This window comes from Equus przewalskii, chromosome 19, assembly GCF_037783145.1.
Source record: "Equus przewalskii isolate Varuska chromosome 19, EquPr2, whole genome shotgun sequence".
NCBI classification, from domain to species: Eukaryota; Metazoa; Chordata; class Mammalia; order Perissodactyla; family Equidae; genus Equus; species Equus przewalskii.
In genome coordinates, this window is record NC_091849.1 from 43906618 (window position 1) to 43933883 (window position 27266).

At 38.5% G+C, this 27266-nt stretch overlaps 1 protein-coding gene across 27 annotated transcripts in view; it reads right to left on the reverse strand.

Annotated features, from left to right (window-relative positions):
* Positions 1-27266, reverse strand: part of SUPT3H (SPT3 homolog, SAGA and STAGA complex component) — a 465747-nt gene that overhangs the window by 4402 nt on the left and 434079 nt on the right. For 8 of the 27 annotated variants that reach the window (XM_070586116.1, XM_070586110.1, XM_008542214.2 and 5 more), the window contains one exon: positions 4873-6233. In XM_070586116.1, the coding sequence (XP_070442217.1) occupies positions 6192-6233 (42 nt within the window). In that variant the 3' untranslated portion in view covers positions 4873-6191. Of the gene's footprint in view, positions 1-2845; positions 4328-4872; positions 6234-27266 lie in introns of those variants that run through there. The other 19 variants (XM_070586119.1, XM_070586113.1, XM_070586127.1 and 16 more) reach the window with 5 other exon arrangements.

The following is a 27266-nucleotide window of genomic DNA, read 5'->3' on the forward strand; positions in this document are numbered from 1 at the left end:
CTGAGACACTGTACTTGTCTTTCAGAAAAAGGCTATGATCATCTACTGTTCACGAGATTTGCAGCCAAATAAGTAAAACAAGCATCAGTAAGAGATTTGACGAAGACTTAACCCCAAAAGGACTCTGTGCTCAGGTTTAAATGAATGATTCCTTTTCTCTCGACCAATCAACAAATGTTTATCGAATATCTAATATGTACATGTGGTGATTACAAAGAGGTATAAATTCAAGACTTGTCCTCAAGAGATTCTTTATCTGGTGTCAGTTACAAAGACATGGAGAGATGAGTAGCGACACAAAATAGGAAGTACAGGGACCAACAGGGGAGTAAAGGTTTCAGAGGAAGCAGAAGGTACTGCGCAGGAAGCAAGGAGGAGTCTTTACGGGAAAGAGCTAAGGAAGGAGGCCACTGTGAAAACCTGGGCAAGAGGCTGACTGACTTTCATACTGTCAACAGAAACACAACACTCTAGGTACTGTAGGGAAAGGCACCCTGGTGACCTTGCAGGTCTCTGCATAGGCCCCATTCCACCATGGCCATCCCAGAGACATGGCAAGATAGCCTTTCTCGGGAGGAGCGGCCACAAGGTAGTTCCTCATCTGTCTCCCTGGTTCTAGTGAGGCATGGGACTTTCTACCTCACTCTCCTTCTGGGCATGGATGCAAACTAGAGAACTGCTTGGTCACAGTTTAGAGTTGGTGCCTCCACGATGCAGTGACCAACCACTCATGTCGTCTGTCATCTGGCCCCTCTGGTTTGGTATCTTCCTGGGGGATTAGGAACGTGGAAAGTTGATACTATGCTGATCTTACTTATGCTGCTGTGTAAGTAATAAACTGCCTAAACCCATCTGGGCTCACCGTCTCCTCATGGGCCAAACCTATGGAAGTGTGGCACGCTAACCCACCAGCTGCAGTGCTTACTGCTGCTTCGGGACGCTTGGCTGACTGGCACAAACAGGTCAGGGAGGAGAGACGAGAAGTGGCCAGTGAACTGGCTAATGAACTAACTTCTCCAGGTAAAGTGGTTGAAAGAGGTAAATCAATGCTATTCAGAAAAAAATGCTGCAGTTAGGCAGTACCACAGGCTGGTGCACTGCTAGTTGGGATCTTAAAGGACATAAACCAGGAAGTGACTTGTCCTGAGGCAGAACAGACCTAGGGTTGAATTAAAGAAGCTGCAAATTCCTGATGCGAGAGGAAAATCATCATTTCTAATTCAAATTGTGCTCAGCAACTTTCTTCCCACTTTGTTCTTTATCTCTGTCCATCACTCCTCCCAAGCTCACACACAAACATCTGGGATAAGAGAAACAATGACGATACCATAATTAATGAGCAAACACCTAAAAGGGGCATTTGTATAAAGTTTCAAGGAACTGCCACATGTACTTCTGGACCTGCCACTGCAAACCACGTCAAAAAGATAGGGATTATTTTATAACATGAGATAATGCTTTTTGTGAAAGCATCAAATAGCAGCCTGTGTAATTAGAGCCTTCTGGAGAAATCTGGTCTTCACAAAGGAGAGGCTTTGTACGCACAGATCTTTGAGGAAGGTCTTCTCATAATTTGTATAGAGATTCTTAGCATGTGCATTGATCATATGTATTAATCTTAAGATTTAAGACTTACAGAGGACTTGGCGTCATTTTATATAATCATATTCTATTATATATTATAATGATATTCTATTATATACATAATACTTGGCCTTAGAGAAGGAATGTTAAGTTAAAATGAAATTTTCTTATAATTAAGTTTTTTGGTACTGAGAAGTGCTTCTGGGTCCAGGGCAGCAATTCCCTGTACTATGTTATCAGAAATCTTTAGTACAGTCCATGTGCGTAACAGGGGTTCAGAGCAGGAGCTTCCGGGTCAAGGTGCTGGGTACAAAGGCCAGCTCCTTCCTGGTACCTCTGCACAAGGCACTCAGCCTCTGCCCATTTCCACTGCCTGCGGGCAGCAGGGAGAACAAGAGCGCACATCTCATAGTGGGGTTGTGAGTGTCCAGTGAGCTAACCTGCACAAAGTGCTGAGCACGCAAGGTAGCACATGACGTGCTATAATTATTCTGTCAAACTTATTATTAAAAGGCTGATACAATATATCATCATTTTTGATAACAAGTAAACTGTTACCTGGTATAAGTAAAATTATATAAGTAATCATCTTGATTCTTGATTTTTCCTATGTCTTTTTCTATATTTTTATTTTCCTTTGAAAAAAACGGGAGTAGGAAATATTGGGTGGCGATGAATAGAAAAAGGAACAGGAATATAATGCTCTGTACAGAATTATAGTGGTTGTCGACAATGAAATATTGTATGTGGCTTTCTTGTGACTTTGCAGGAATTGACTGTTTTAAAATATGCTTCAATTGCCAAAATTCTCATGACTTACGACAGCTTGAATATTTGATATTTTCTTCCAGAAAACAAATGCAAGTCTCTTTCTCTGTTTCTTTCTTTTTTAAAGTGCTATGGTATCACTATCCTACTCACAACGTTCGAGACTTACTTTAAGAGATATGACTTTTTAATATTTGAGTTTGTAAAGGCATCTGGCCCTTATTTAACATCACATTTACATCCAATTCCTGAAGGCATGGTTTTGTTGTTGAAGCTTGGCTTGATGCCCTCTGCAGAAAGCCCCTGCTTTAATGAACACAACTCCACTGAAACTGCTAGAGGCCCCTGCGCGCACCACCCCCTCCAACTGTACAATGAGAGCTCAGAAAGTTCATCTTGGATTTCAAAGAAGAAGATAAAAATAAGAAAATAAATTGCTGGAGAATCAGCTTTACGTGGGGCCACATGACATATTCAACTCGATGCGCTTCTATTATTTGCAGAAGTGTTTATGTACTATGAAATGCTGAGCCAGAGCATACAGGAAACTGTAAAATACTTTACAAGATGTATACATGGTTGATGGCAGAATTTTAAATGCAACCTGGGAAGGTTCTATCTGAATCCCAGGAGGGCAGACGAGGGAATCCTTTCTCTGTAGTGATTCAGTTTTACACAAGGGCTTATATGTACTGAAAAGAAATACCTGATTTGGGAACGATATAAAACATTTTTTATGAAATTAAACTTTACAATTTCTAGACAAGTAAACTTGTTTTCTTTCTGACCAAGAATCACCAGTTGTGTTTATTTGTCTTCTACGTGGTAAAAGCTTTAAACGTGGATTGTTTATGATTTTATAGAAACGAAGAACAAACAGTAATAAATAAAGAATTCTCCCTAGATACAGGAATTTTATACACTATTTAAAAAAGTATTTGTGCTTCTTTTTAAATAAAAACTCTTGGTTCTAAAATTGGAACATTATTTTTGAATCTCAACTACTGCAATACGTGAAGGCAGGAAGGTTAATGACACAGCCTCAAAATGGCATGTTCAGAAAAGTCGCATTTCCAAATTTAGGTGAAGGGAGAAATACTTCTATTTCCTTTACCCTCAGATCCATGAGGCAATGTCAATTGCCCATAAAAGATGCTATTTATTTGCTGGTTTTATTTACTTATTTTCAAATTTGATCTCCAAAACACAAGGCTACAAAAATAAAACTATTTTGTGTATTCACATTTGATTTAGAGTTGAGCCTGATGTGTTTGTTTTTGTTTTGTTTTATTGCATCTACCTCATGAAGTCATTGCGAAGATAAATGAAATACCAGAGATAAGGTTCCTGACACAAAGTAGGTGCTCAAAGTACCTTAATTCCCTTCTCCCTTGCTTGCAGGCCTCTTTTTTAAATTGATGCATAATTGATGTATAACACATTATTTAATTAATACCACAGTCCCTTTGAAGAAGAGTCTAATATAACACTTATGCTTTAAGATGTGTCCATAATTAGTACCTTTTAAAAATAAATTTAGGCAATTGTGTAAGATAAACATGTCATACAACCCTGACCTGTGTTTGTAATAGCTTATGCAAATCCAGTATGACGCAGTATAATTAGACTGCATTACATTACATAATTCTAACTAGATTGAGAACTAGGGACCATGGATCTGGTCTCTGGTCTGTCACCGCCACTACTGAGTGAGCTTGGGAAAGTCAGTTTTCCTCTCTAGGCCAAGTGTTTTCATCTGTAAAACGAGTGGTTGTTTTCAACAATCTTTAAGACCATGTTCTGCTCTTAACATCTGATGATTCTACATAACATTTTAACCTGAGAGAACAATTTATTGAAGTGACATTTTCTGAAACTTTCCTTCTATAAATTTTCTTCTTTTTCTATACTCACTGCTTAAGGAAATTTTATTTCACTTCCATTTTAGTATTGCGGAAAGAGTCAGAGAAAGAACCTAAGTGTAGAAAAGAAAAAAAAAGAATTAAAAATATTAATATTGAGCAATTATGGGGACATCTAGGCTGGTTTGGGACAGACATAAATGACCTTGTTTTATTCTAAATTCAGCTCACTGGCTTATGATGAAAAGTGAGAGGTTATTATATGGACTTACTGGGCAAAACCAGATTTTATAAATAATTACCTGTCAGACTGTTCAAGATAGACAAACATACGCCAGACCAACAAAAACACAGACCTGTCATATTTCTGAGAGAAATGTACGTTGAGTCTTCCTTCTCTGGGACTATAAGGAGATCAGGTAGAAGAAAATGAAGGGAAAAAGCCCAAACCCTATATTTTCTGCCTTGTGCATACTTTAAAATGTATAATGTGGGAGAGAAGGAATTTTGATGTGAAAAATTAGCCTCTGAAAATTTTATACATCTATAAGACCGGCAGATCGAAACAAAATACAATAAATGCTGTCGTTTTAAAAGTTAGGATGTTTACTGCAAGCTTATAATTTTCCATGATTAGGGACGCCAAGAAAAATAAGAATGATGATAAAAAGAAAAGTTTAATCATACATTTCAACAAGCACAGATGGAACATCAAAACCTTCTGGCAATTTTTTGATATTATATATCTGCGTTTTTTTGTTCTTGACATGAAGATTTTTTCCAGAAGGACTAACATAGAACAGGTAAATGATAGTTAACAAATGTGAATAATATGGCACAATCATATTAAGTGAGCCTCACAATGCTTTGGTCACAAGAGGAAAATCTTTCATACTTCTCATTTCTGTTTTTATTAATTCTTTACAAAGGCTGATTCAGTGAGCGTACAAACCGTGATAAAAGTAAAATTACATAGAACTCCTACAGAATTAAAGAAATAACTTCCTTTTTTCAATTTAAGTTTAATCAGGAACTGCATAATTACATCTGCTATATTTTGGTTTGTTTCCAAGAGTTACAGTTCCTCATTTACTCAGAAAGCATAGATGCCAGAAGGTAGCTCAGCTGCCACCAGCAGGGAAGCCCCTCCGCACGCCCGGGCGCCGTGTGCTGGTGCTCGGATGGGAAGAAGCAGACCGCTCGGCTCCCCTTCTTTGACTCATTCTGATTACTTTGCTTCTAAACGGGTTTGGTGTGTGCGTGAGGGTGGGCCTGGGGACTGGAGGCACAGGGAAAAGAGAGAAATGAAGATGGGGGAAGAGGATCCATGTGAGGAAAACACACATGACAGGCAGATACACAGGAAGTCAGGAAGAGCGAATGAAAATGACACATATCCTGTAAGTGGGGTGAAGGGAAGAGAAGATGGGAACAGACAGTTCATCAGGTCAATTAGGTCTTTGATTAGTGTGAGTTTATAAAGTGGATATTTGTCTCTAAAATGCATGTAGAGACAGGCAATGGATGTTGGAAAGTAAAGTTGGTGGGATGGTGCAAGGGAAAACTGACTGTCCTTTTAATTTTGTTTCCTTTGTCTCAAACCTGGATTATAAAACACATCAAATAAAACATAGACTAAACACTGAAAAAAAAAGACACTGCTTTTAAGATATGTGAGCTGAGGGCAGTAAATCCATTCCAAATTAAAATTTCAAAATTGTGTGATCTGCATTCTTGTCCACCTACACACTATCCCAAACATCCTGCCATTAATTAGTTAAATGGCCCATCTAGTAAACAAGACTAAGCGTTGAGGGGGCTGGAAAAGAGCTGGAGTCAGCCAGTTGATAGTCACAACAAACCAACCCACTCCCAAGGATATGGAGAAGGTAAACTTGTATTTTATTTTGTCCAAGGAGGGAAAAGAAATCACCTTAATATAACATTGGCTTTCCTGTTGCTGCAGTCACAGTCCCGTCAGCAGGCTAGAAAAGCCATCCCATTCCTGCGGTAGGCACTCTGTCAAAGAGAAAGAAATCTGCAATGAATTATCACATCAAGTCAAACCAGGAAAGGAGGCAAAAAAGCAAGCAGAGCGTTCTTCCTGTTATGTAGACTCTGCTGGCTACAGTCTAACAGGGTGCTTAATCTGAACATTTCTGGTGGCAAAGCTATAGCAACCACTCTGTCTCGTAAAAAGTCAGTGTGGTTAACAAGTGGTTAGTGATTCTGTCTTGGGGGAGTGGGAGATATGCAAAATAAGACATCCCATTTTGTTAATTGATTGGGCTTGGTTAGGCCAAAGACGTTGTGTTGAATCTGTCTGTCCTTTATAAACATGTGTTCTCTATTGGACATGCTCAAGAATCACTTCTAACTAAGTATATTAATAGTCTATAAATTACTGACTCGTTATAGTCTTCCCAGGCCTAATTTATAGTCTCAGTGAAAAGCTATGGGAACAGACACTAATAGAGGCCTTTCCTACCTCCTAAAATACGGTCATCCCTAAGGAGTTCTGGACATTATAGACATAATAGAAAACTTGAATCTTGCATAATTTTATATACATACACGTACATATAGATGTATATATGGACATTCATGATGGGATAAAATATTCCCATAAACGAAAATGGATATTAATTGCAATAATGTTATATATTCCAGAAAAGAAAGTAAAACTGCATGACTTTCTATCCCAAGAGATATATTCTGCACTTCAGAGTTGGAAGAGCTGGGCCATACAGGGCCTCTGTGACTTCTCCTGAGTCTCAGACTCAGAGTAAGGAACTAAAATCCAGGACTTAGGAATAAATTCCCTTTTTCACCACCATATTTTTCTTTATTTCAACTAGGAACAGTCACATTCAGAGAATTCATAACCCTCAATTAGATGGAATTTTTCTGCAATCTGTTTTCGGAAAAATGGAAAAAGATGAAAAAATCTCATATCAGGTATTTTTTCCTTTAAGCTAATAACTCTGAGGCTGTTCTGGAGTCTGTACACTTTCAGTCCAACAAATTTACCTTCAACAGTCATATTATAGTAAATACAGAATAAGCTTTTATGATTGAGATAATGCTATGGAGGTGCTGAAGTATTTAATTCTAAACGATTAAACTACATTTTTAATTATACTGAAAAAAAAGAAAGAGGATCCAAGCTTGTTAGAAACACTTCCACCAAGATGAGGTGAAACAAAAAAGGTTTTATGGATAACTTTCTGTTAATCAGAAAATTCAATTAACTTCAAAATCTTCCCTCCAAAGCCCCTGCTTACACAGGATTTACTATGGTTGTCAGGCTTTGAGCGCGGGCTGAAATTTCATCGGGCGCTAGTGCTGCTCTGCGGTTCGCTCCAGATCAGCATATCAATGATGAGAAAACAGTAGCACATTCCAAGTTTCATTCCTCAGGGCTCTCTGTGAGCGTGTTCCTGACCATCGAACTTTTTGAGCCGTAGGACACTTCTGGATTGAAGCAAACATTCTAACAAGGACTAGAAAATTCCAACTCTACCTCCTCAGATTGTACACTGGAGAACAGTGTTAAATGAGCTCCTCAGAGAGCCACAAATAACCTGCAGGAATGGAGAGAGTGTCTTCCCACAACCACAGGCGGGGGAGCCTCAGGCCTCGAAACAGCCCCTACCACCACGGCTGCCTTAGAGAGGCTTAGGCCAAAGTAATACTTTCAGCTTCTTGACCTTGATATTTTAAATTTCACAACCACAGACACAACCTTTAACATAACATAATATTTAAAGCGTAGAGATGGTTTACATGGAGATAAATGGACCTGGGAGCAAAGCTGGACTCCTCTTAAGGTAAGTGACTGAAGTGAGCCTTGCTTGAAAAAGAAGTTTTGGCTCAGGAGAAGGCTGAGCCTTGGCTGAGCCCACCTGAGAAATGACCAAGTTAAATCTTTCCAGGATGGGCAATATGAAACGGTTCTCTTTCATACTGAAAAGGTCACTTTTCAAAGATCACAGATGATTTAGCACTATTGTTTGCAAACAACTAAAAGATTAAACATTTATTTAATAACATAGATTCTCAAGTAATCAAGTTTAATGAGAAAACTTAAGTTTAGAGCTGACAGATTTCTGGAATAAGTTCTTATAATTCTAAAATAAAAAAATAACAAGCAAGCATGTGTAATTAGTGAAGAGCAACTTCAGCAAATCAATCCCCTAGGGTCCTCTGCCCTGAGCCGCTGCTTCTTCCTTTTGATGTACAAAGGATATATACTGTCTGTGTAGGGCAATTATGGGAATGTCTCAAATTTGGCATCTTTTCCAGAGTAAGCAACTTTAAAGGAAGACGGATGAAGACAACTCATCTTTGTGTGAACTGTGAATTTCTCTCTATTTGTGTTGTGAATGCTGAAACTAAATTTAAACATCGCTTGGTGCGAGGGCCTTCCAGAGGCCACATTCTCACGAAACACTTTGTATCCCACTTCTCTCCACTGTCAGATCCAATGAAGGATTCCTAGTTCTGTATCTTCACAGACACTCTTAGTCAAACCCGACCTTGAGCAGAAACAGTCAGGACCTCCCCCAACTACTGAAAAGTACAGATTAATCAATAACACAATCAGACTTCCCCAACAAACCAGTTCCTACAGGCTATACACCACTTAAGCTTTATTGCGGATTTCATAAAGCTCTGTTCTCAACTACTAGTTGCTCCTGTGTGAATTTGTTGAAAAGCTCAGATATTGTAGCATCCCTCAAAGTTACCAGCAAAGACGATATTTAGTTTTTTTTTTAAGGACCAATTGTAGATCCTGGGCTTTTTTTTTTTTGAGGGTCAACCAAGCTCTCAATTTATGACATTCTTTTATTCATTCAGCTCCAAATTACAACCTGTTACCAGAATCTCAGTCTACCTAAATAAGCAGACACAGATTCTACCTACTGCACTGGGCATTGGTGGGGAAATGAACTCCTAAGTGTGTCCTTTTAAAATACGACTTTTTTTTTCTTATTTGCTTATGGACAATGGACAAGCTAGAGAATACATTTAAATCCCAAACTGGTTTACTTATGCTTTTTTATAGGTCATCAGAAACTGCACATTTTAAGGAATACAAATTAGTATTTGCAAGCAAAAGATTAATATTTATCTTACTCAAAAGAAGATAAATATGCTACAAAACATATCCTATAGTTTCAAGTTGAATATGATTGTGCTGTTTGTGTCAATAGCCTAAATAATGAAGCTTTAACCGTAGATAAAACCACCCCTCCCCACAGTGCAGACTTATATTTTATTCTCACTATTACCTTTCCTGATTTTTTCTGCTTTCTCAAACTTTAAATAAAGTAACACAAAAATTTCATTGTAGGGACTGACATCAGTAGGATGGCAGGCTAGGAGGTCCCAAAGCTCATCTCTTCCACAAAAACCAACAAGTAAACAACTACAAACAGACAAAAACAGCTCTGGGAAAGCTCTGAGCTACAACAAAGAAGCAGCAGAAACACTGCGGAGCTCAAAAACCAAGCATGGCCACATGCAAAGTGTAGGAAGCATTTTCCCTGCCTTGCATCCTCCCCCAGTCCAGGGCAGCCCAGTGCAAAGAGGGCCCCCCTTGGAGGGATTTCACTCCATGGGAAAAGGAGAGCAGAGAACCCCTGGAAGCCTCATCACTGCTGTGGACATTTGTAATCTTTGCTACTGAGGGCCACCTTAGCCTGCACCAACAATGAACCCAGCTAACAGAGCTGCCTGGAGTCCTACTGCTACATCTCCTCACCAGGGCTGGAGCTGTCGCTGCAGTAACACCTGCCCCGGGAGCCCCAGCTGATGCTGTGCCCTACTCTCTGGGAGGGGGATATCACAGTGACTTGCTATATATGGGACCAGAGTTGCTGCTGCTCTGTGTCCTACCTCTGGGGTTCTAAGTTGTGGCTTTGAGCCACTAGCACCAGGGCTGTGCTGCTGCTATTCTGTGACTGCCGCCTGGGTCCTAAGCTGAGGCTTTGACCTGCCATCACTGGGCTGTGCTGCTGCTGCTCTCTGTCCCACCCCTGGGTTCTAAGTCATGGCACTGACTTGCCATCACTAGGGCTGCACTGCGGCAGCTCTGTGCCCCACCCCTTGGGTCCTGAGTCATGGCTTAGATCTGACGTTAAGTGAGGCTGAGCTGCTGATGCTCTGTACCATACTCCCTGGAGCCAGATCAGGACTTTCTCCCAATGTCCGCAGGACACATTGTTCCTGCACCCGGTACCCTAGGCCCAAGTCACTGTTGGACTCTGTCATCCCATGGCCCATGCCACTGCTGCACCTCCCCACCCTGGTGCCGAAGTTACTATGGCAAGCCCCAGAGACCGAGACTCCAGTTCCTCAGGAGATGTGTACATGCCTGCACCTCAGACAGTGGCACTATTGTCACAGCAAGCACACTTGTGCCCCAGGACCCAGGTGCCATGGTAGTTCCACATGTGCCCAATCTCAGAAACCTGGCTTCATTGCTACTCTGAGTGCCAGTGCACCAGATCTTGTGCCAAGAGCAATCCCCTTGGCTAGAACTTCCTCCTACAGGCAAAAAAAAAAAAAAAAAAAAAAAAAAGCAGAAAAGGAACACCCCAGCAGCCTCTGCCACCAAAGACTCCAATAGCCCTAGATACCACTGTCACTTTCAGGACCTCTGCAGTCTTGGCCACCGAAGACCCCCCTTAGTCTTTGCCAATGTTAACCTCAGCTGATGGAGAGGTTCTTCACAGAGACTCTGCCGCTGTGCTTTCCCCAGAATAGAGATGCTGCACCCTGCCCAGCCAGAGGCCTCACAGTCAACTTCAGGTGAAAGTCTTTCCCCAGCAAAGTCAGTCTGGAAACGACAGAAGAGATGACTGCTTGCTCAAATGCACAGACATCAATGCAAGGCCACTAGAAACAAGAAAAGGCAAGGAAACACGACACCACCAAAGGATTTCAATAGTTTTCCAGTAGGTAACCCCAAAGAAATGGAGATATGTGAGTTACCTGAAAAAGAACTCAAAATAATTATTTTAAGGAGGTGCAATGAGATTCAGGACAACACAGATGTACAACTCAATGAACTCAGGAAAACAATACATGAACAAAATGAGAAGTTAAACAAAGAGACAGAAATCATAAAAAGAAACAAACAAATTTTGGAGCTGAAGGATACAACAAATGAAAAATGCAACAGAGAGCTTCAAAACAGGCTCAATGAAGCAGAAGAAAGAATCTGCAAACTTGAAGACAGATCTCTTGATAGTATCTATTAAGAGGAGAAAAAGAAATAAGAATGACAAGAGTGAATGAAGCCTATGTGAATCAGGGACACCATTCAGTGAAACAATGTTTGCTTTATGGGAGTCCTAGAAGAAGAGAAAGAAAAGGTCAGAAAACTTATTTAAAGAAATAATGGCTTGAAACTTCTTAAATCTGGGGAGAGATATAGCCATCCAGATACATGAAGCTCAAAGATCCCCAAACAGATTCAACTGAAAGAGATCTTCACTGAGCTGTATAATCATCAAACTCTTAAACATCAAAGACAAAGAATTTTGAAAGCAACAAGAGTTTAAAAGGAGTCATCACATAAAAGTGGATCCTGATAAGGCCATCGGCAGAGATCTCAGAAGAATCCTTGCAGGCTAGGAGAGAGTGGGATGATATATTCAAAAGTTTTCAAAGAAAAAACTGCCAATCACGAATATTTTACCCAGGAAAGTAGTAGAGATACTGGGTAGAGAGAAAGACTTTCCCAGACAAACAAAACCTGAGGGAATTTATCACTACTTGAACTACCTTAGAAGAAATGATAAAGGGAGTTCTTCAAGATGAAATAAAAGGATACTAATTAATTAGTAACATGAAAACATATAAAAGTATAAAATTCTCTGATAAAGGTAAATATATAAACAAATTCAAAATACTCTAATACTGCAATAGTAGTATGTAAATCATTTTGTACTCTAGCATATGGGTTGAAAGACAAAAGTATTAAAAATAACTATGGCTACAACGTTTTGTTAATGGATACACCATACAAAAAGATGAAAACTGTGACAACAACATAAAGTGTGTGGGGGGACAAGTAAACGTGTAGAACTTTTTTATGCAATTGATGTTGTTATCAGTTTAAAATGGATTGTTATAAGATGTATCATAAAAGCCTAATGGTAATCACAAGGCAAAAACCTATAATAGATACACAAATGATAAAAAGAAAAGAATCAACACATAACACTACAAAGAAATCAGCAATTCTCAAAGAAAGACAGCAAGAAAGGAAGAAAGGAACAATCAGAAAATATGTTAACAAAATGGCAATAATAAGTCTGTATCTATCAATAATTACTCTCAATGTAAGTAGTTTAAATTTTCCAATTAAAAGACACAGAGTGCCTCAATGGGGGAAAAAAAAAAGACAAGACCTAACAATATGCTACCTACAAGAGATTCACTTAAGCTTGAAAGAAACTCAGAGGCTGAAAGAGATGGGATGAAAAAAGATATTCCATGCAAATGGAAAACCAAAGGGGAAAGAGGTAGTTATAATTATTTCAGAAAAAATAGACTTTAAGTCAAAAGCTGTAACAAGAGATAAAGAAGGTCATTGTATAATGATTGAAGGGTCAATTCATCAAGAGGCTATAACAATTGTAAGTATATATGCACCCAATATTGGAGCACCTAATTATATTAAACAATTATTAACAGATCTGAAGGCAAAACTAGACATCAGTACAATAATAGGGGACTTCAATACTCCACTTTCAACAATGGATAGGTCATCCAGACAAAATTATCAATAAGGACATAACGGACTTGACCAACACTTTAGACCAAAAGGACCTAAGAGACATGTACAGAACATTCCATCCAAGAGCAGCAGAATACACATTCTTCTCAAGTGCACACAGAATGTTCTCCAGGACAGATCATACGTTAGGTCACAAAACAAGGCTTAACAAATTTAAGAAGATTAAAATCTTATCAAGGGGGCTGGCCCCGTGGCCGAGTGGTTAAGTTCGCGCGCTCCGCTGCAGGTGGCCCAGTGTTTCGCTGGTTCGAATCCTGGGCGCGGACATGGCACTGCTCGTCAGACCACGCTGAGGCAGCGTCCCACATGCCACAACTAGAAGAACCCACAGCGAAGAATACACAACTATGTACCGGGGGGCTTTGAGGAGAAAAAGGAAAAAATAAAATCTTAAAAAAAAAAAAAATCTTATCAAGTATTTTTTCTGAACATAATGGTATGAAACTAGAAATCAATAATGGGAGGAAAGCTGGAAAATTCACAAGTACGTAAAAATTAAACATAATTATGAACCAGTGGGTCAAAGAAAAATCAAAAGGGGTATAAAAAGATGCCTTGAGACAAACAAAAAAGGAAACACAACATACCAAAACTTATGGGATGCAGCAAAAGCAGTTCTAAGAGGGAAGTTTATAGGGATAAATGCTTACATTAAGAAAAAAGAAAGATTTCAAATAAAGAACCTAAGCTTACACCTCAAGGAACTAGAAAAAAAAGAACAAACAAAGCCCAAAGTTAGCAGAAGCAAGGAAATAATAAAAATTAGAGCAGAAATAAATGAAATTGAGACTACAAAGACGATAGAAAAGGTCAATGAAACTGAGTTGGTTTTCTGAAAAGATAAACAAAATTGACAAACCTTTAGCTAGACTTAGAAAAAAAGAGAGATGATTTAAATAAATAAAATTATAGATGAAAGAAGAGACCTTACAATGGATACCACAGAAATACGAAGGATCCTAAGAGACTACTATGAACAATTACATGCCAACAAATTAGATTACTCAGAAGACATGGATAAATTCCTAGAAACATATAACTTACCAAGACTAAATCATGAAGTAATAGAGAATCTGAACAGACCAATAATGAGCAAGGAGATTGAATCAGTGATCAAAAATCTTCCAGCCGGGGCTGGCCTGGTGGCATAGTGGTTAAGTTCATGAGCTCTGCTTCAGCAGCACAGGGTTCACACGTTTGGATCCTGGGCGCCAACCTAGCACCGCTCACCAAACCATGCTGCGGCAGCATCCCACATAAAATAGAGGAAGGCTGGCACAGCAGTTAGCTCAGCGACAATCTTCGTCCCAAAAACAAACAAACAAAAAACCTTCCAACAAATAAAAGATGGCTTCACTGGTGAATTCCATCAAACATTTAAAGAAGAATTAATACCAATTCTTAAACTCTTCCAAAAAACTGAAGAGGAGAGAACACTTCCAAACTCATTTTGAGGCCAGCATTGCCCCAATACCAAAGCAGAACTCGGAGAAGCATTTTACTTAACAGATTACTGGTTTATTAACAGGATATGAACAGCCAGATGGAAGAGAAGCACAGGGCAAGGTACTGGGAAAGGGCACAGGGCTCCCATGCTCTCTCTCTGAGCACGCCTCTCACCAGAATCTCCACATGTTCACCAACCTGGACACTCTCTGAACTCCATCCTTTGGGGTTTTATGGAGATTTCACTACATAGACATTATTAATTAAATCATTCACCATTGGTGACTGAACTCAATCTCCAGTTAGGGAAGAAAAAGAATTTCACTGTAGCAGGTCCCAAATTCACAAATGCTTCATTTCTCCAAGGCCTAAGACAGGAGATCTTGGTTCTATTGTCTGCATCATTTTATTTTAGCAAATCTGTACTGAGTTCTAACGGTGTGAACCGCTATGTGCTTGCATCACAGTCCCTTCAGTCACGAAGCTTCCCATTTAACGCTAACGGCTGAACTACCACGAGGAAAATGCACTGAGAGGTCGTTCTCACCGGTGGGAAGGAGGGAGAGTACAAGGCAGCCTTTTTCTTTGCTTTCTCCTTTTTACTCATAACATTTAAATTCAAATAACATTTAGAAGGGCATGAGATGTATATATTTCTTAAAGCAGAGTGGGGCAAAGATTAAAAAATGCTACACAGTTTTATGGTTTATGAAGTACTTTCAAGTCCATGTCCAATTCAGCCTTACCACAACTAGTGAGAAAGGTCGTCTTACTCTCCTATTTAAAGTGACACGTCTAGCAAGCAGTTGATTTAGGACTCAATACCCAGGGCCTGTATTCTTTTCAATATCCACACTGTCTTACATTAAACAAAAGAAAACAAAAAACTCTGAAATCCGGCGTAATTTATTCCACCCAGATTACTACAGACATACATATTCTGCTTGTCCTAACAAGCTCAGTTCTTGCTAAACATCACTTAAAAGGTAAATTAAAATTTCACTTCAAATGTAAACTAGATGAGGCTGCACGATCCTTCACAGAGTGCAGGGACAGGACTCGAATCGAAACCGTCTTCAGCTTGGAGGCATTCTCAACTAGCGCTTATTTTCTAGCCTAATTTTAAAAATCGTATGTAGTAAATACGCTGTGCGTGATTTGAGGAGCTTTAAAAAATAACAGAACAGATACTCTGGCTCCGCTTCTTCAAAGTCAATTAGTCTGAGTGGAATTTAGGTTTTGGAATATTTTAAAAGCAATGCCGGTGACTTGCATCCATAATGAGGGCCTAGAATGCTGGTACAGGGGACGTGTATACCATCAACAGGACCTAAAAACGGTTTGATCAATAAATGGAACCCCTTCAGAATCTACCATGATTATACTGTAAACAAATTTTCATAAAGGAAATCCTAATATCGGCATTTAATTTAACACACAAGAAACAGAAATCAAGGTTTTCAGACCGTCTTTTACCCAGAGAGCAGATGGGTTACCTATACCACATTTCTCACTGGCAGGCCATCTGTAGACTGGTCACTGGTTTTCCTTCCCAGATGTAGGAGCACAGTCCTTCAGACTGCTACACCACATTTAACTCCATAGTGAAAGAGGAACCTGGAAACTAAGCCTACAAAGCAAGCTGGACAAAATCTTTGCTTCCATCTAGAATCAAGGAACAACAGAATTTTGGAAGTGGAAAGTGTCTTTGTGAACTCCTCTAGTTCAATTCATGACTTAATAGATGAAAAAAACTAATGCCCAGAGAGAGTGACCCACCCATGGTCACGCGGGGAGAGTCCAGGACTCCTGACTCAGTCTAGGGCTCTTTATGGATGGTTCTCATTCTGCCCAAGGCTACGTGTTTAGATTCTCTGACCTTAATGGGGAACAGGGAAAGAAATTGTTTCTCCGGATTAAGAGCCCTTGGGAGCAGAACAAAAGTGAAGGGACTGGGGGAAAGCGGGGTTTAGCAATGTCCACAACAGCACAGCTGACAGTCAGAACAAGGCAGGCCACTACGAGCTTTCAGTTCTGCTGCTGGCTCTTCTGCTATACGATTAGCTTCTTCTTTGGAGAATTACCTAATTTTCCTGAGTGCCCAAAATAATAATTTTGATAAATGGATGAAGTATCAAAATAATTAGGATAAACCTGGCTGAAAGGTTCTGTGGCAAAAGCACGAATCTTTAGGAGCTTCAAGGGTATGACACACCATACGTTCCCACTGAAGTCTTACTAAGGCTGTGCTCAGTGTCTGATTTAGGGCTAAGCAAATAATGTGGCCTACTTGCATCTGTTTGGAGTTGGCCAATTTGGGTTAAATCCAGTAGAAAGAGGACAATAAAAAGATTTGGAGCATACATTCACCCTCTCCCAAACTACTGTTAACTCCCAATTAACTAAGTGTAGGGTAGACTCTGCACTTTGGATGATTTGTGGGCTTCAGGAGCCGCCCTGGTGGTTTCCCAAATGCTTCTCTCCACTCCACAGGGAGCAAGAGGGCACAGGGGGCAGACGTCCACAGTCACTGGCTTGGCTTTGGGGAGGAAAACGTAGGGAGGTGGTGGAGTGGAGTAAACTGAAAGCAACAGGCTTTCACCAGTCCTTACTGATTAGGTTAACCCAAGCATTTGATTTATTGGAATACTCAGTTGAGCTGGGGTTGGGAAGGCAGGTACATCTTCACATATAAATGGGTTTCACAAGACAGCTAAATTAGCCCTCCTCTCTCCCTACCTCACTCCTAAGGTTCACAGTGATCTGGCCTTTCGCTACCACTCTTTCGGCAGCAGCAGTGGAGACTACACCATGCTGTCTCAAATTCTGCTGCTCCCATATGCCCACATTCAGCCCTGTCCTCTGTGGGGTCGCTGGGTTCAGAGTTCAAGCCCTCTCCCAGCTCATGTATTTGCCTAAGGAGGTGACTGTGCCCTGAGAGACATATTGTTTTGCTTTAATACTACAAATCTTTGAAGCTCTGGAGCTTCATATCAAAGCTATGTAATAGCTTTTTAAAAGATAAAATATGGCCTCTTTTCTTGTTGCCCTTGTGTCTGCGTGTGGGCAAGAGATTTAATTACAACGAATAAAACTGAATGGTGGTCTAAGACTCTTAAAATCAAAGTGGGAATCATGGCTGAATTTCATTAGCAAACATAAATACAAATAGGCACATCTTGTTTGTACCAATGCCATGTGACTTTCCCCCTTTTGATAATTTCATTCCAACTCTGATATTTCAGAGAATCTAAATTGAACCATATGATGTACAGGACCGTAATATGCAGAGCTCTTCATTAAACATTTTCCTTTTTTGTATACTTCCCAATGTTAAAAATATCCTGTGAAGATCATGGAGGGCAGTTTGTCAGACAGCAGAGCCCTGATTTAAGAACAGTGGAGGGAGCCCTGCCCTTTAAATAAGAGGTCTTCTCTGGCTGGCAGAATGGGAAAAAAGACATACCATTAACTCTCATTCTATTCCAAGTAACTGGGAGTCTATAAATCTTGCGGAAGTTGACATTTTATGAATGTTTTTCTCTAAATCTGTGTCGTATTCTTTTTATTGCCAGGTTACTTTGGCATTCTGAATACAAAAATCTCTAAATTAAAATTTAGTTATTAAAAATTACCATTTCTGGGGCTGGGCCAGTGGCATAGCGGTTAAGTTCGCATGTTCCACTTTGGCGGCCGGGGGTTTGCCAGTTCGGATCCCGGGTGCGGACATGGCACTGCTTGGCATGCCATGCTGTGGTAGGCATCCCACATATAAAGTAGAGGAAGATGAGCATGGATGTTAGGTCAGGGCCAGTCTTTCTCAGCAAGAAGAGGAGGATTGGCAGTGGATGTTAGCTCAGGGCTAATCTTCCTCCAAAAAAAAAAAAAAAAGAAAAAAAATTTACCATTTCTAATTGTCCAAGTCATCTCAATCAAATTATATGAGAGATGTATTATTTCTTTTGCTGTTGAGCAAAATAATTAAGTGGTTGATACAAATAACATTGTACCTTCGAAAAAAAGATTTTTTGTGAATGTTATTTTTGGCAATTTTGTATAAGACTAAAAGTGTACCATTTTTATGTATAAATTATTCTTTCTATGATATATGCACCTAAATACACCTATGATTAATAACAATTTAACACCAATACTACTAAGCTTTTCTTCAGCCACCTTATACTATAAATAATCAAAACACACATGTCTAAAACTATTCTAAGCTGCAAACTCATATATCCGTAAACAGTGCCAAATTGGCAAGTGTTAGTAAGTGAAATATCCATCTTGCGGGGCTCAGGTCTAATAAGAGTTAATTCTCATTTCTCTGCCTTGACCCACAGTCTCCAGAAGGCAGGTAACTTGATAATTTACTTATCTCTGCAGGTCCAGGGCACAACCCAAAGCATGGCAAATAAGTAGGGATTCAATCAACAATCATCAGTGAATGGGTGCATTGGACTAGAAAGCACTTAGTTTTCTCTGGACAACAATGAGAAAGGCTAACCTGTGTTCACCATGAGAGCAGGGGCTGGAGTCTCAGCTCCTAAAAATTAGGCTTAGACCACATACTCATCACTTCACAAGATAACCATCAGCAGTCATTATTAAGAAAAATAAATTAGTGCTTTAATAACTCAACCACAAGCAATGCTGCAAAGCAAATGGTTACTTTGGTATTAGTTCTCAGTCCCCACTGGGAGCATTTCTGAGCTTCTCCTCACTGTTACGTGCCAGAAGTAAAAACTTTTACATCAATAAAGCCAACTGTCTTGTTTGCCAGAAGAAGAGAATCCAAGTCATCTAAAACAACACCGTTAAATTGTTTTGTTGAATCTAAGCATCTTAAGTTCAAATATTCTGTTATTGAAAATTAGAATAGTGAGTTTACAGTAAACATAAAATAATTTTCTTTTAAAATCTTGGTTGTGTGGCAATGTAACTCAATCGTATTTTCAGTCTTCAACAATGATACAAGATAAAAAGAAAAAGAAAATACTGACTCAATGGCCTTTGCTACATCAAAAAACACAACACAAGAAATAAGAACATGGATAGCAACAGCTGTTTACCAAAGGTCAAGCCACCAATTTAGGATAGTAAATAAATTATAATTAAGGTTTTTAAGAATTCTTTGAAGACAATATATACTAAAAATTATGACACAGAACAAGCAGGACACAGAAGATAATAATATCAGTCACATATGGTAGCCACCTGAGAAGGTATCTTTCTGCACGAACCTACTGCCGTTTATTTTTTATTCAACAACACAGAGTGCAAATGCCAGATATAGGCTATGTTTGTCACATTAAATATTAAATCTAAGATACCAACCCACACTAGCTACCACTGAAGGGTTTACCAAAATTCAGGTAAGAAATGCTCATGTTATATAACTATTCAACCAATTCTTTTGAATCACTACTTTAGGGCCTGATATAAACTCTTTATATTAAATTGGAATAATCAGCGGACTTCCGGTTTCCTGTCTGGCATATAACAAGCTTGTAAGTTGCTGTTCTATCTTAACAATAATTAAAAAGCTGAACAAACTGAAAAATCAAAAGAGATCTAAAAGAGAAGTGAGGTCACAAGGCAAACCACTGCCCTTAACATCAGAGAGACAGACAGGCGAACATAGGGAATTGCAACTTACTGGAGCACAAATCTATAAGAGAAAATCTCTGCAGGAACCAGTGTGGTAGGGAAACCTGAACTGTAAGCGACAAATTGCTAGAAGCTCAGTATGGACAAATCTGGGAGATAAAACTCCAGGGGGACTCAGTAATGGGGGAGAGGGATGGGGGCCCACACTTGTGTGAGTGTCACCTCTTGGAGCTCTATCAGGTTCTCACAGTGAACATCATAAAAAATCTCCTCATACTTTGGGGAGGCGGAGGGGAAAAACATTTTGAAATACGCCCAAAGCATTCTGTTCTTCTTAACAAAGTCTGACCCCAGGAGAAACTACTTAACCGGCTGGAGTTTTATCAGAGCTTAAGTGACCAGGGAAAAGGGAAATACCTAATTGCAGCCCATTATAGCCAGTCTGTTCCACCTAACAGGGAGGTGGGTGGAGAGTTGGGGACTAAGAAGCCCTTATAAAGTTTACGGTCCAGAGGCACAGGCTCACGAAAAGACTGAGACCTAATCACAACAGTATAGAATGCTTCCCCTCCCCCCACATCTTACCACCACATTAATAAAGGGCTATTTTTAGCAGTTCCTTTACCTAGTGCATCATGTCTGGCTAGCAAGACAAAATTACAAGGCATACTAAAAGGAAAAATACAGTTTGAAGAGACAGAGCAAGCATCAGAACCAGACCCACTTACAAGAGGCATGTTTGAATTAACAGATGAAGAATTTAAAACAACTATGATTAAGATGCTAAGGGCTCTAATGGATAAAGTAGAGAGCATGCAGGAAGAGATGGGCAACGTAAACAAAGAGATGGAAATTCTAAGAAAAAATCAAAAAGAAATGCTAGACATAAAAGCACTGCAACAGAAATGAAGAATACCTTTGATGGGCTTATTAGTAGACTGGATTTGGCTGAAGAAAGAACCTGAGCTTAAGGATCTCACTAGAGACCTCCAAAACTGAAAAGCAAAGAGTACAATGATTGGAAAAGACAGAACAGAATATCTAAGAACTGTGGGGACAGCTACAAATAGCGTAACATATGCATAATGAGAATATCAGAAAGAGAAGAAAGAACAGAAGAAATATTTGAAAAAATAACGACTGAGAATTTCGCCAAATTAATGCCAGTCACCAAACCAGAGCTCCAGGAGGCTCAGAGAACACCAAACAGGATAAATGCAAAAAAAACCCCAAACCCTAAACCCATAAAAACCCAAAATACACCTAGGAATATCATATTCAAACTACAGAAAATCAAAGATAAAATCTGAAAGATGCCAGAGGAAAAAACACCTTAACCTACAGAGGAGCAAAGATAAGAATTACATCTGACTTCTCCTCAGAAACCACGTAAGCAAGAGGAGAGTAGAGAGAAAGTTTTAAAATGTTGAGAGAAAAAACCCACCAACTCAGAATTCTGTACCTTGTGATATAATCCTTTGAAAGTGAAGAAGAAATAATCACTTTCTCAGAAAAACAAAAATTGAGGGAATTTTTCTCTAGCAGCCCTGTCTTGAGGAAATGTTAAAAGAAGTTCTTCAGAGAGAAGGAAAATTATAATAGGTCAGAAGCTTGGATCTACATAAAGAAAGGAAGAGCATTAGAGAAGAAAGAAGTGAAGGTAAAATAAAAACTTACTTAATTGATCTAATAATTCTTAATTGATCTTAATTCTTGATCTAATAGATGACAATTTTTTCAAAATAATAGCAACAACATATTTGATTATACACATGCTTATGTATACTATGTATAAGTGAAATGAATGACAGCAATGATACAAGGGACAGGAGGTAGGAATTAGGATTATTTTGTTCTTATAAGTTACTCACATGATCCGTGAAGTGGTAAAGTGTTATTAGAATGTGGACTTTGATTAGCCATAAATGTATACTGCAAACTCTAGGGCACCAACTAAAAAAAGTAAAAAAGACTATAACTGATACGCTAAGAAAGGATAGCAGATGGAATCATATAAAAGGCTCAATTAACATCACAAAAGGTAGAGAAAGAGTAGAGGACAATAATGGGAACAAAGAACAAGGGCAACAAATAGAAAACAGTTAACAAATACAATAGATATTAATCCAAATATAACAATAATCACTTTGAATGACAATGGTCTGAATACACCAATCAAAAGACAGAGACTATCAGAGTGGATCAAAAAATAAGACCCAACTACATGTTATTTATAACAACCCACTTTAAATATAAAGACACATATAGATTAAAAGTAAACACATGGAGAACAATATTCCATGATTAATATAACAGTAATCAAAATTAAAGTAGGAATAGCTATATTAATTTTAGAAAGAGCAGACTTTATAATAAGAAAGTTATCAAGGATAAAGAGGGCCCTTACATAATGATCAAGGGTCAGTTTTCCAAGAAGATATGACAATTCTTTTATTTGTTTATTTATTTTTTTGAGGAAGATTAGCCCTGAGCTAACATCCGCTGTCAATCCTCCTCCTTCTGCTGAGGAAGACTGGCCCTGAGCTAACATCTGTGCCCACCTTCCTATACATTATATGTGGGATGCCTCCCACAGCATGGCTTGCCAAGCGGTGCCATGTCCGCACCCGGGATCTGAACTGGCAAACCCCGGGCTGCCGAAACGGAATGTGCGAACTTAACCACTGTGCCATCCCTAGATATAACAATTCTTAACAGATATATGTTTAACAACAGAGCACCAAAATACGTAAGGCAAAAACTGTCAGAATTACAAGGAGAAATAGATGAGTCCACCACCATAGTTGGAGACTTCAATACTCCTCTATCAGAAATGGACAGATCCAGCAAGAAGAAAATCAGTAAGGACATAGTGGAACTCAACACTATCAATCAACTGGACATAATGGCTATCTATGGACTACTTCATCCAACAACAGCACATTACATATTCCTCTCAAGGTTATATGGAACATTCACCAAGATAGACCACATTTGGGGCCAGAAAACACACTCTAACAAATTTAAAAGAATAGAAATCATACAATGTCTGCTCTCAGATCACCATGGAACTAAAGTAGAAAGCAATAATGGAAAGACAGCTGGAAAATTCCAAAATACTTGTAAATTAAACAATATATTTCTAAGTAACACATGGGTCAAAGAAATCTCAAGAAAAATTAAAAACTATTTGAACTAAGTAAACTATGAAAACAGTCTATCAAAATTTGTGGGATGCAGCAAAAGTAATGTTTGGAGGGAAATTTATAGCACTGAATGCATATACTAGAAAATAAGAAAGATCTAAAATCATTCATCTAAGCTTCCACATTAGGAAACTAGAAAAAAAGAGCTAATTAAATACAAAGTAAGCAGAAGAATAGAAATAAGAAAAATTAGAGCAGAAATCAAAGAAATTGAAAACAGGAAATCAAATAGGGAAAAAAATCAACAAAACCAAAAGCTGGTTCTTTGAAAAGATCAGTAAAATTGATAAGCCTCTAGCCAGGCTAAGAAAAAAAGGAAGAGGACTCAAATTACTAATATCAGAAATGAAAGAGGAGACATCACTACAGGTCCCATGGACATTAAAAACATAATAAAAGAATGTGATGAAAAACTTAAGCTCAAAAACTTGACATGAAACTCTCATGAAACTAAACACACTTTTACCATATTATCTAGCAATTGCACTAGTTGGCATTTACCTAAAGGAGTTGAAAACTTATTTCCACACAAAATCTGCACTTGGCTATAGCAGCTTTATACCTACTTGCCAAAAATTGGACCAACCAAGATGTCCTTCAGTAGGTGAAGGGATAAACTGTGGTACATTCAAATAATGGATTATTATTCAGTGCTAAAAAAAAAATGAGTTATTAAGCCATGAAAAGACATAGAGGAAACTTAAATGCATACTACTGAGTGAAACAAGGCAATCTGAAAAGGCTACACACTGTAGGATTCCAAGTATATGACATTCTGGAAAAGGCAAAACTACAGAGACAGTAAAAGATCAGTGGTTCAGAGGTGATGGGGTGAGGGAGGGATGAATAAGCAGAACACGGAGGATTTTTAGGGCAGTGAAACTACTCTGCATGACACTATAGTGGGAGTTACATCTCATTACACATCTGTCTAAACTCCTAGAAAGTTCAACACTCAGTGAACCCTAAGGTAAACTGTGGACTTTCGGTGATAATGATGTGTCACTGTAGGTTCATCAAATGTAACAAATGTTCCCTTCTGGTGGGGAATGTGGATAATGAGAGAAGCTATGCATGTATGGAGCAAGGGGTATCTAGAAAATATCTGTAGCTTCCACTCAATTTTGCTGTAAACCTAAAACTTTTCTAAAAAAAAAAAGTATTAAAAAATTGGAATATTCTCTTTTGGCATTTACTCAAAACTGAACTGCTGTGTACTGACAATGACAGGCACGCCTCCTCCATGCCTTTGTGTCTCCTTACCTAATTAGGTGTTCTTGAGGCACTACGAACATAACTCTTGTACCTTGTACATATTATACACCTACATTTCTATAACAGAGTTGTGTTAATGGAATTTGCCACAGACATTTAAAATCTGCCTTAGCCATTTTGAAAACTTACCTCCAAAATATCATAAATAACCAGTGTGTTCCCCAGTGTGAAAGATTAATTTGAATAGAGCTATCATACTAAGTGACTAAATCTCCTGGGATATGGAACCATCCCAAGTCAGACGTATTATTTATATAGCAGTGTCAGTGCTCATTTCATTAGATATTATTCTAATTAACCCTAAAAGGTGGGCTATTTGGGTCACAGTAACTAGGACACTGCACTGGCCTAGATCACCCCATCACATCATTGTTCAAGTCTACTGTTTACTGGTCATATTGTCTCTTAAAAACTGTGAGAAGGTTTAGGTTTAGCACATTAAGAAGAAGTGTTCTTCATTTCACTTTTAACAAAAGTTACTACCATTAAAAATACTCTCTTTTAAAACATTTATTAGTCCCCAGCCAAATTTAAAAAGCCGATTTTTAGAAGGCCTATGTCAGCATCAATTCTAGACTAAAGAATTAAGAAGTCAGTTGAGATTTTCATTCCAAACTGGTTGGCAAAAGTTCAGATGAGAGTCATCCTTATGAAAGAATGTGGCTGTTATATTTCAATAACTCTTACCATGAGAAAGGGCTAAATGAATTCTACTTTTATGTATTCTATTCATGTAGCACTCAAATGAAGTATAAGTGGGCATTCTATAAAGTACAGCCTCAGGATGTATAATCTCTACACTGAAATTAATTCAAGGAATAATCTCAACTAGGTTTTAGGGGAGGGGAAGGAAAGCTACTTTGCAAATGAACCTTTCTCTGCCTGTCTAGTCCATGTGGTGGTGGCAGCAATTGAGTAGGTTGTTCCATCACTCTCAGGGGCCACTGGCCCCCTGTGCATGCAGCCAGCCTCTTGTTGACCACAGCCATAGGAGGTGAGAGGAGGTAAGCTAATGCATGAGTTGCTGCCAGGAGAAAAGATGGGAGGAAAAGAGCTAAAGAAATATAGTATTTCAATCAAAGTCTGAAATTTGTAGAAGTGGTTTTGGTCTCCATATAGTAAAAATATTTATCCAAGAAACTCCTACTCGGGTGTGAACATCCTACTTCTAGTGGGATTTTGTTTGGCAAAGGGCTGTGAAAGAGTGGAAGCTAATACAGAACATGTCTATAAACAAATTTATTTAGTTAGTACAGATTGACACATTCACTAGAGGATTTCAGCAATTACATGTGTAAAACTATTTCCTACAGTGGTTTCCTTTTGTGATTTTACTAATTTATTCAATCTAGGCCATTTTCATGCATTGACTGTTATAAGCCATTTAACCACCCAGGCTGAAATGAACATATGGAGACTCTATGCCTTCTTTCCAATTCTTCGTGTAAACATAACTATATGGTGATATTAAAGAGTCCAACTTTTAATGAAACAAAGTCAAGTAAGGTTGTAATACCTTAAAACATAATGCTATAATCTAACTTTGGAGAAGAGAGATTTAGGAGTTTTGCCTATGATAATGTACATGAAAGTATTTAGTAAAACACAAAGCCCTGTATCAGTGGAGGTGTTTGTATTCAATATGTATTTTTAATCCAGTTATAATTATAACAACATTTAGTCAAGTCACATGCTTGGAAAATATTAACTTTTAACAAATATATGTTCATTGAAAGGCATATTCTCAACTTGGAAGCACTTTGATTATAATTCTCTAATAACACACATTTCTATTTGTAAATGTTAGTATAATTCATTATATTAATTAATAACGTCTATCTTTTAAACTCTATTTTAGCCATTATAGTTCCCATAAAGCCTTACATTTAGATGCTCAATAAATATTTGGTAAATGAGTAAAGATTATTCAAGTTTGGATAATCCTCATGTAAAAAAACCCCAATATATAAGAACACTTATATTTGCAAAATAATTTATTTCAAATTGAGAATTTTTATTTCTCAAACATATATTAATTATTTTCAAATATACATGTGATTAATAAAACAAAACACAAAGTAGCTTTTCTTAAATAAAGGATGGCACACTGCTATCATGGGGGGAGGGGCAGGTATCCATAAAATATATTTATGTGAAATGAATTCCTCTTCCTTAAAATAGCTGGGAATCATTGGCCTTGCCCCAGCGCATGGGCGAGTCATTTGGGTAGGCTGTGGCAGGGAACGGCAGGATCCTGGCATTTGAAGACAGAGGGAACTTGAGGGAGCTGTTGCCTTGAGTAGGCTGAGTGACAAGTTTCTAAAATCTCCAGTCTGGAGTCTCAGATCACTAGGCCACCTGAGAGCTCCCTGCTGGGTGCAGAAAGGTAAGATACGAAGATATCAAAGACTAAGCTCTACTATAAATGAGAAGGTGAGGGAAACGTATTCCATTACTTCAGGGTTTGAGAGTTAGGCTGTAATTATATTTTTCAAAAATGTTGAACATATTTATTAATAATGGAGATATAATGGTGGTAAAATTGTTTGTCTCTCACTTTAATGTGCCATGTTGAGTTTCTTTTTTCTTTTTTTAACAAAATTTATTTATTATACCATCCTGATATAACAGTAATTGGATGGTGTTATCAGTAAATTGTGTCCTCAGAAAAGATATGTTGAAGTCCTAACTCCCAGCAGCAGT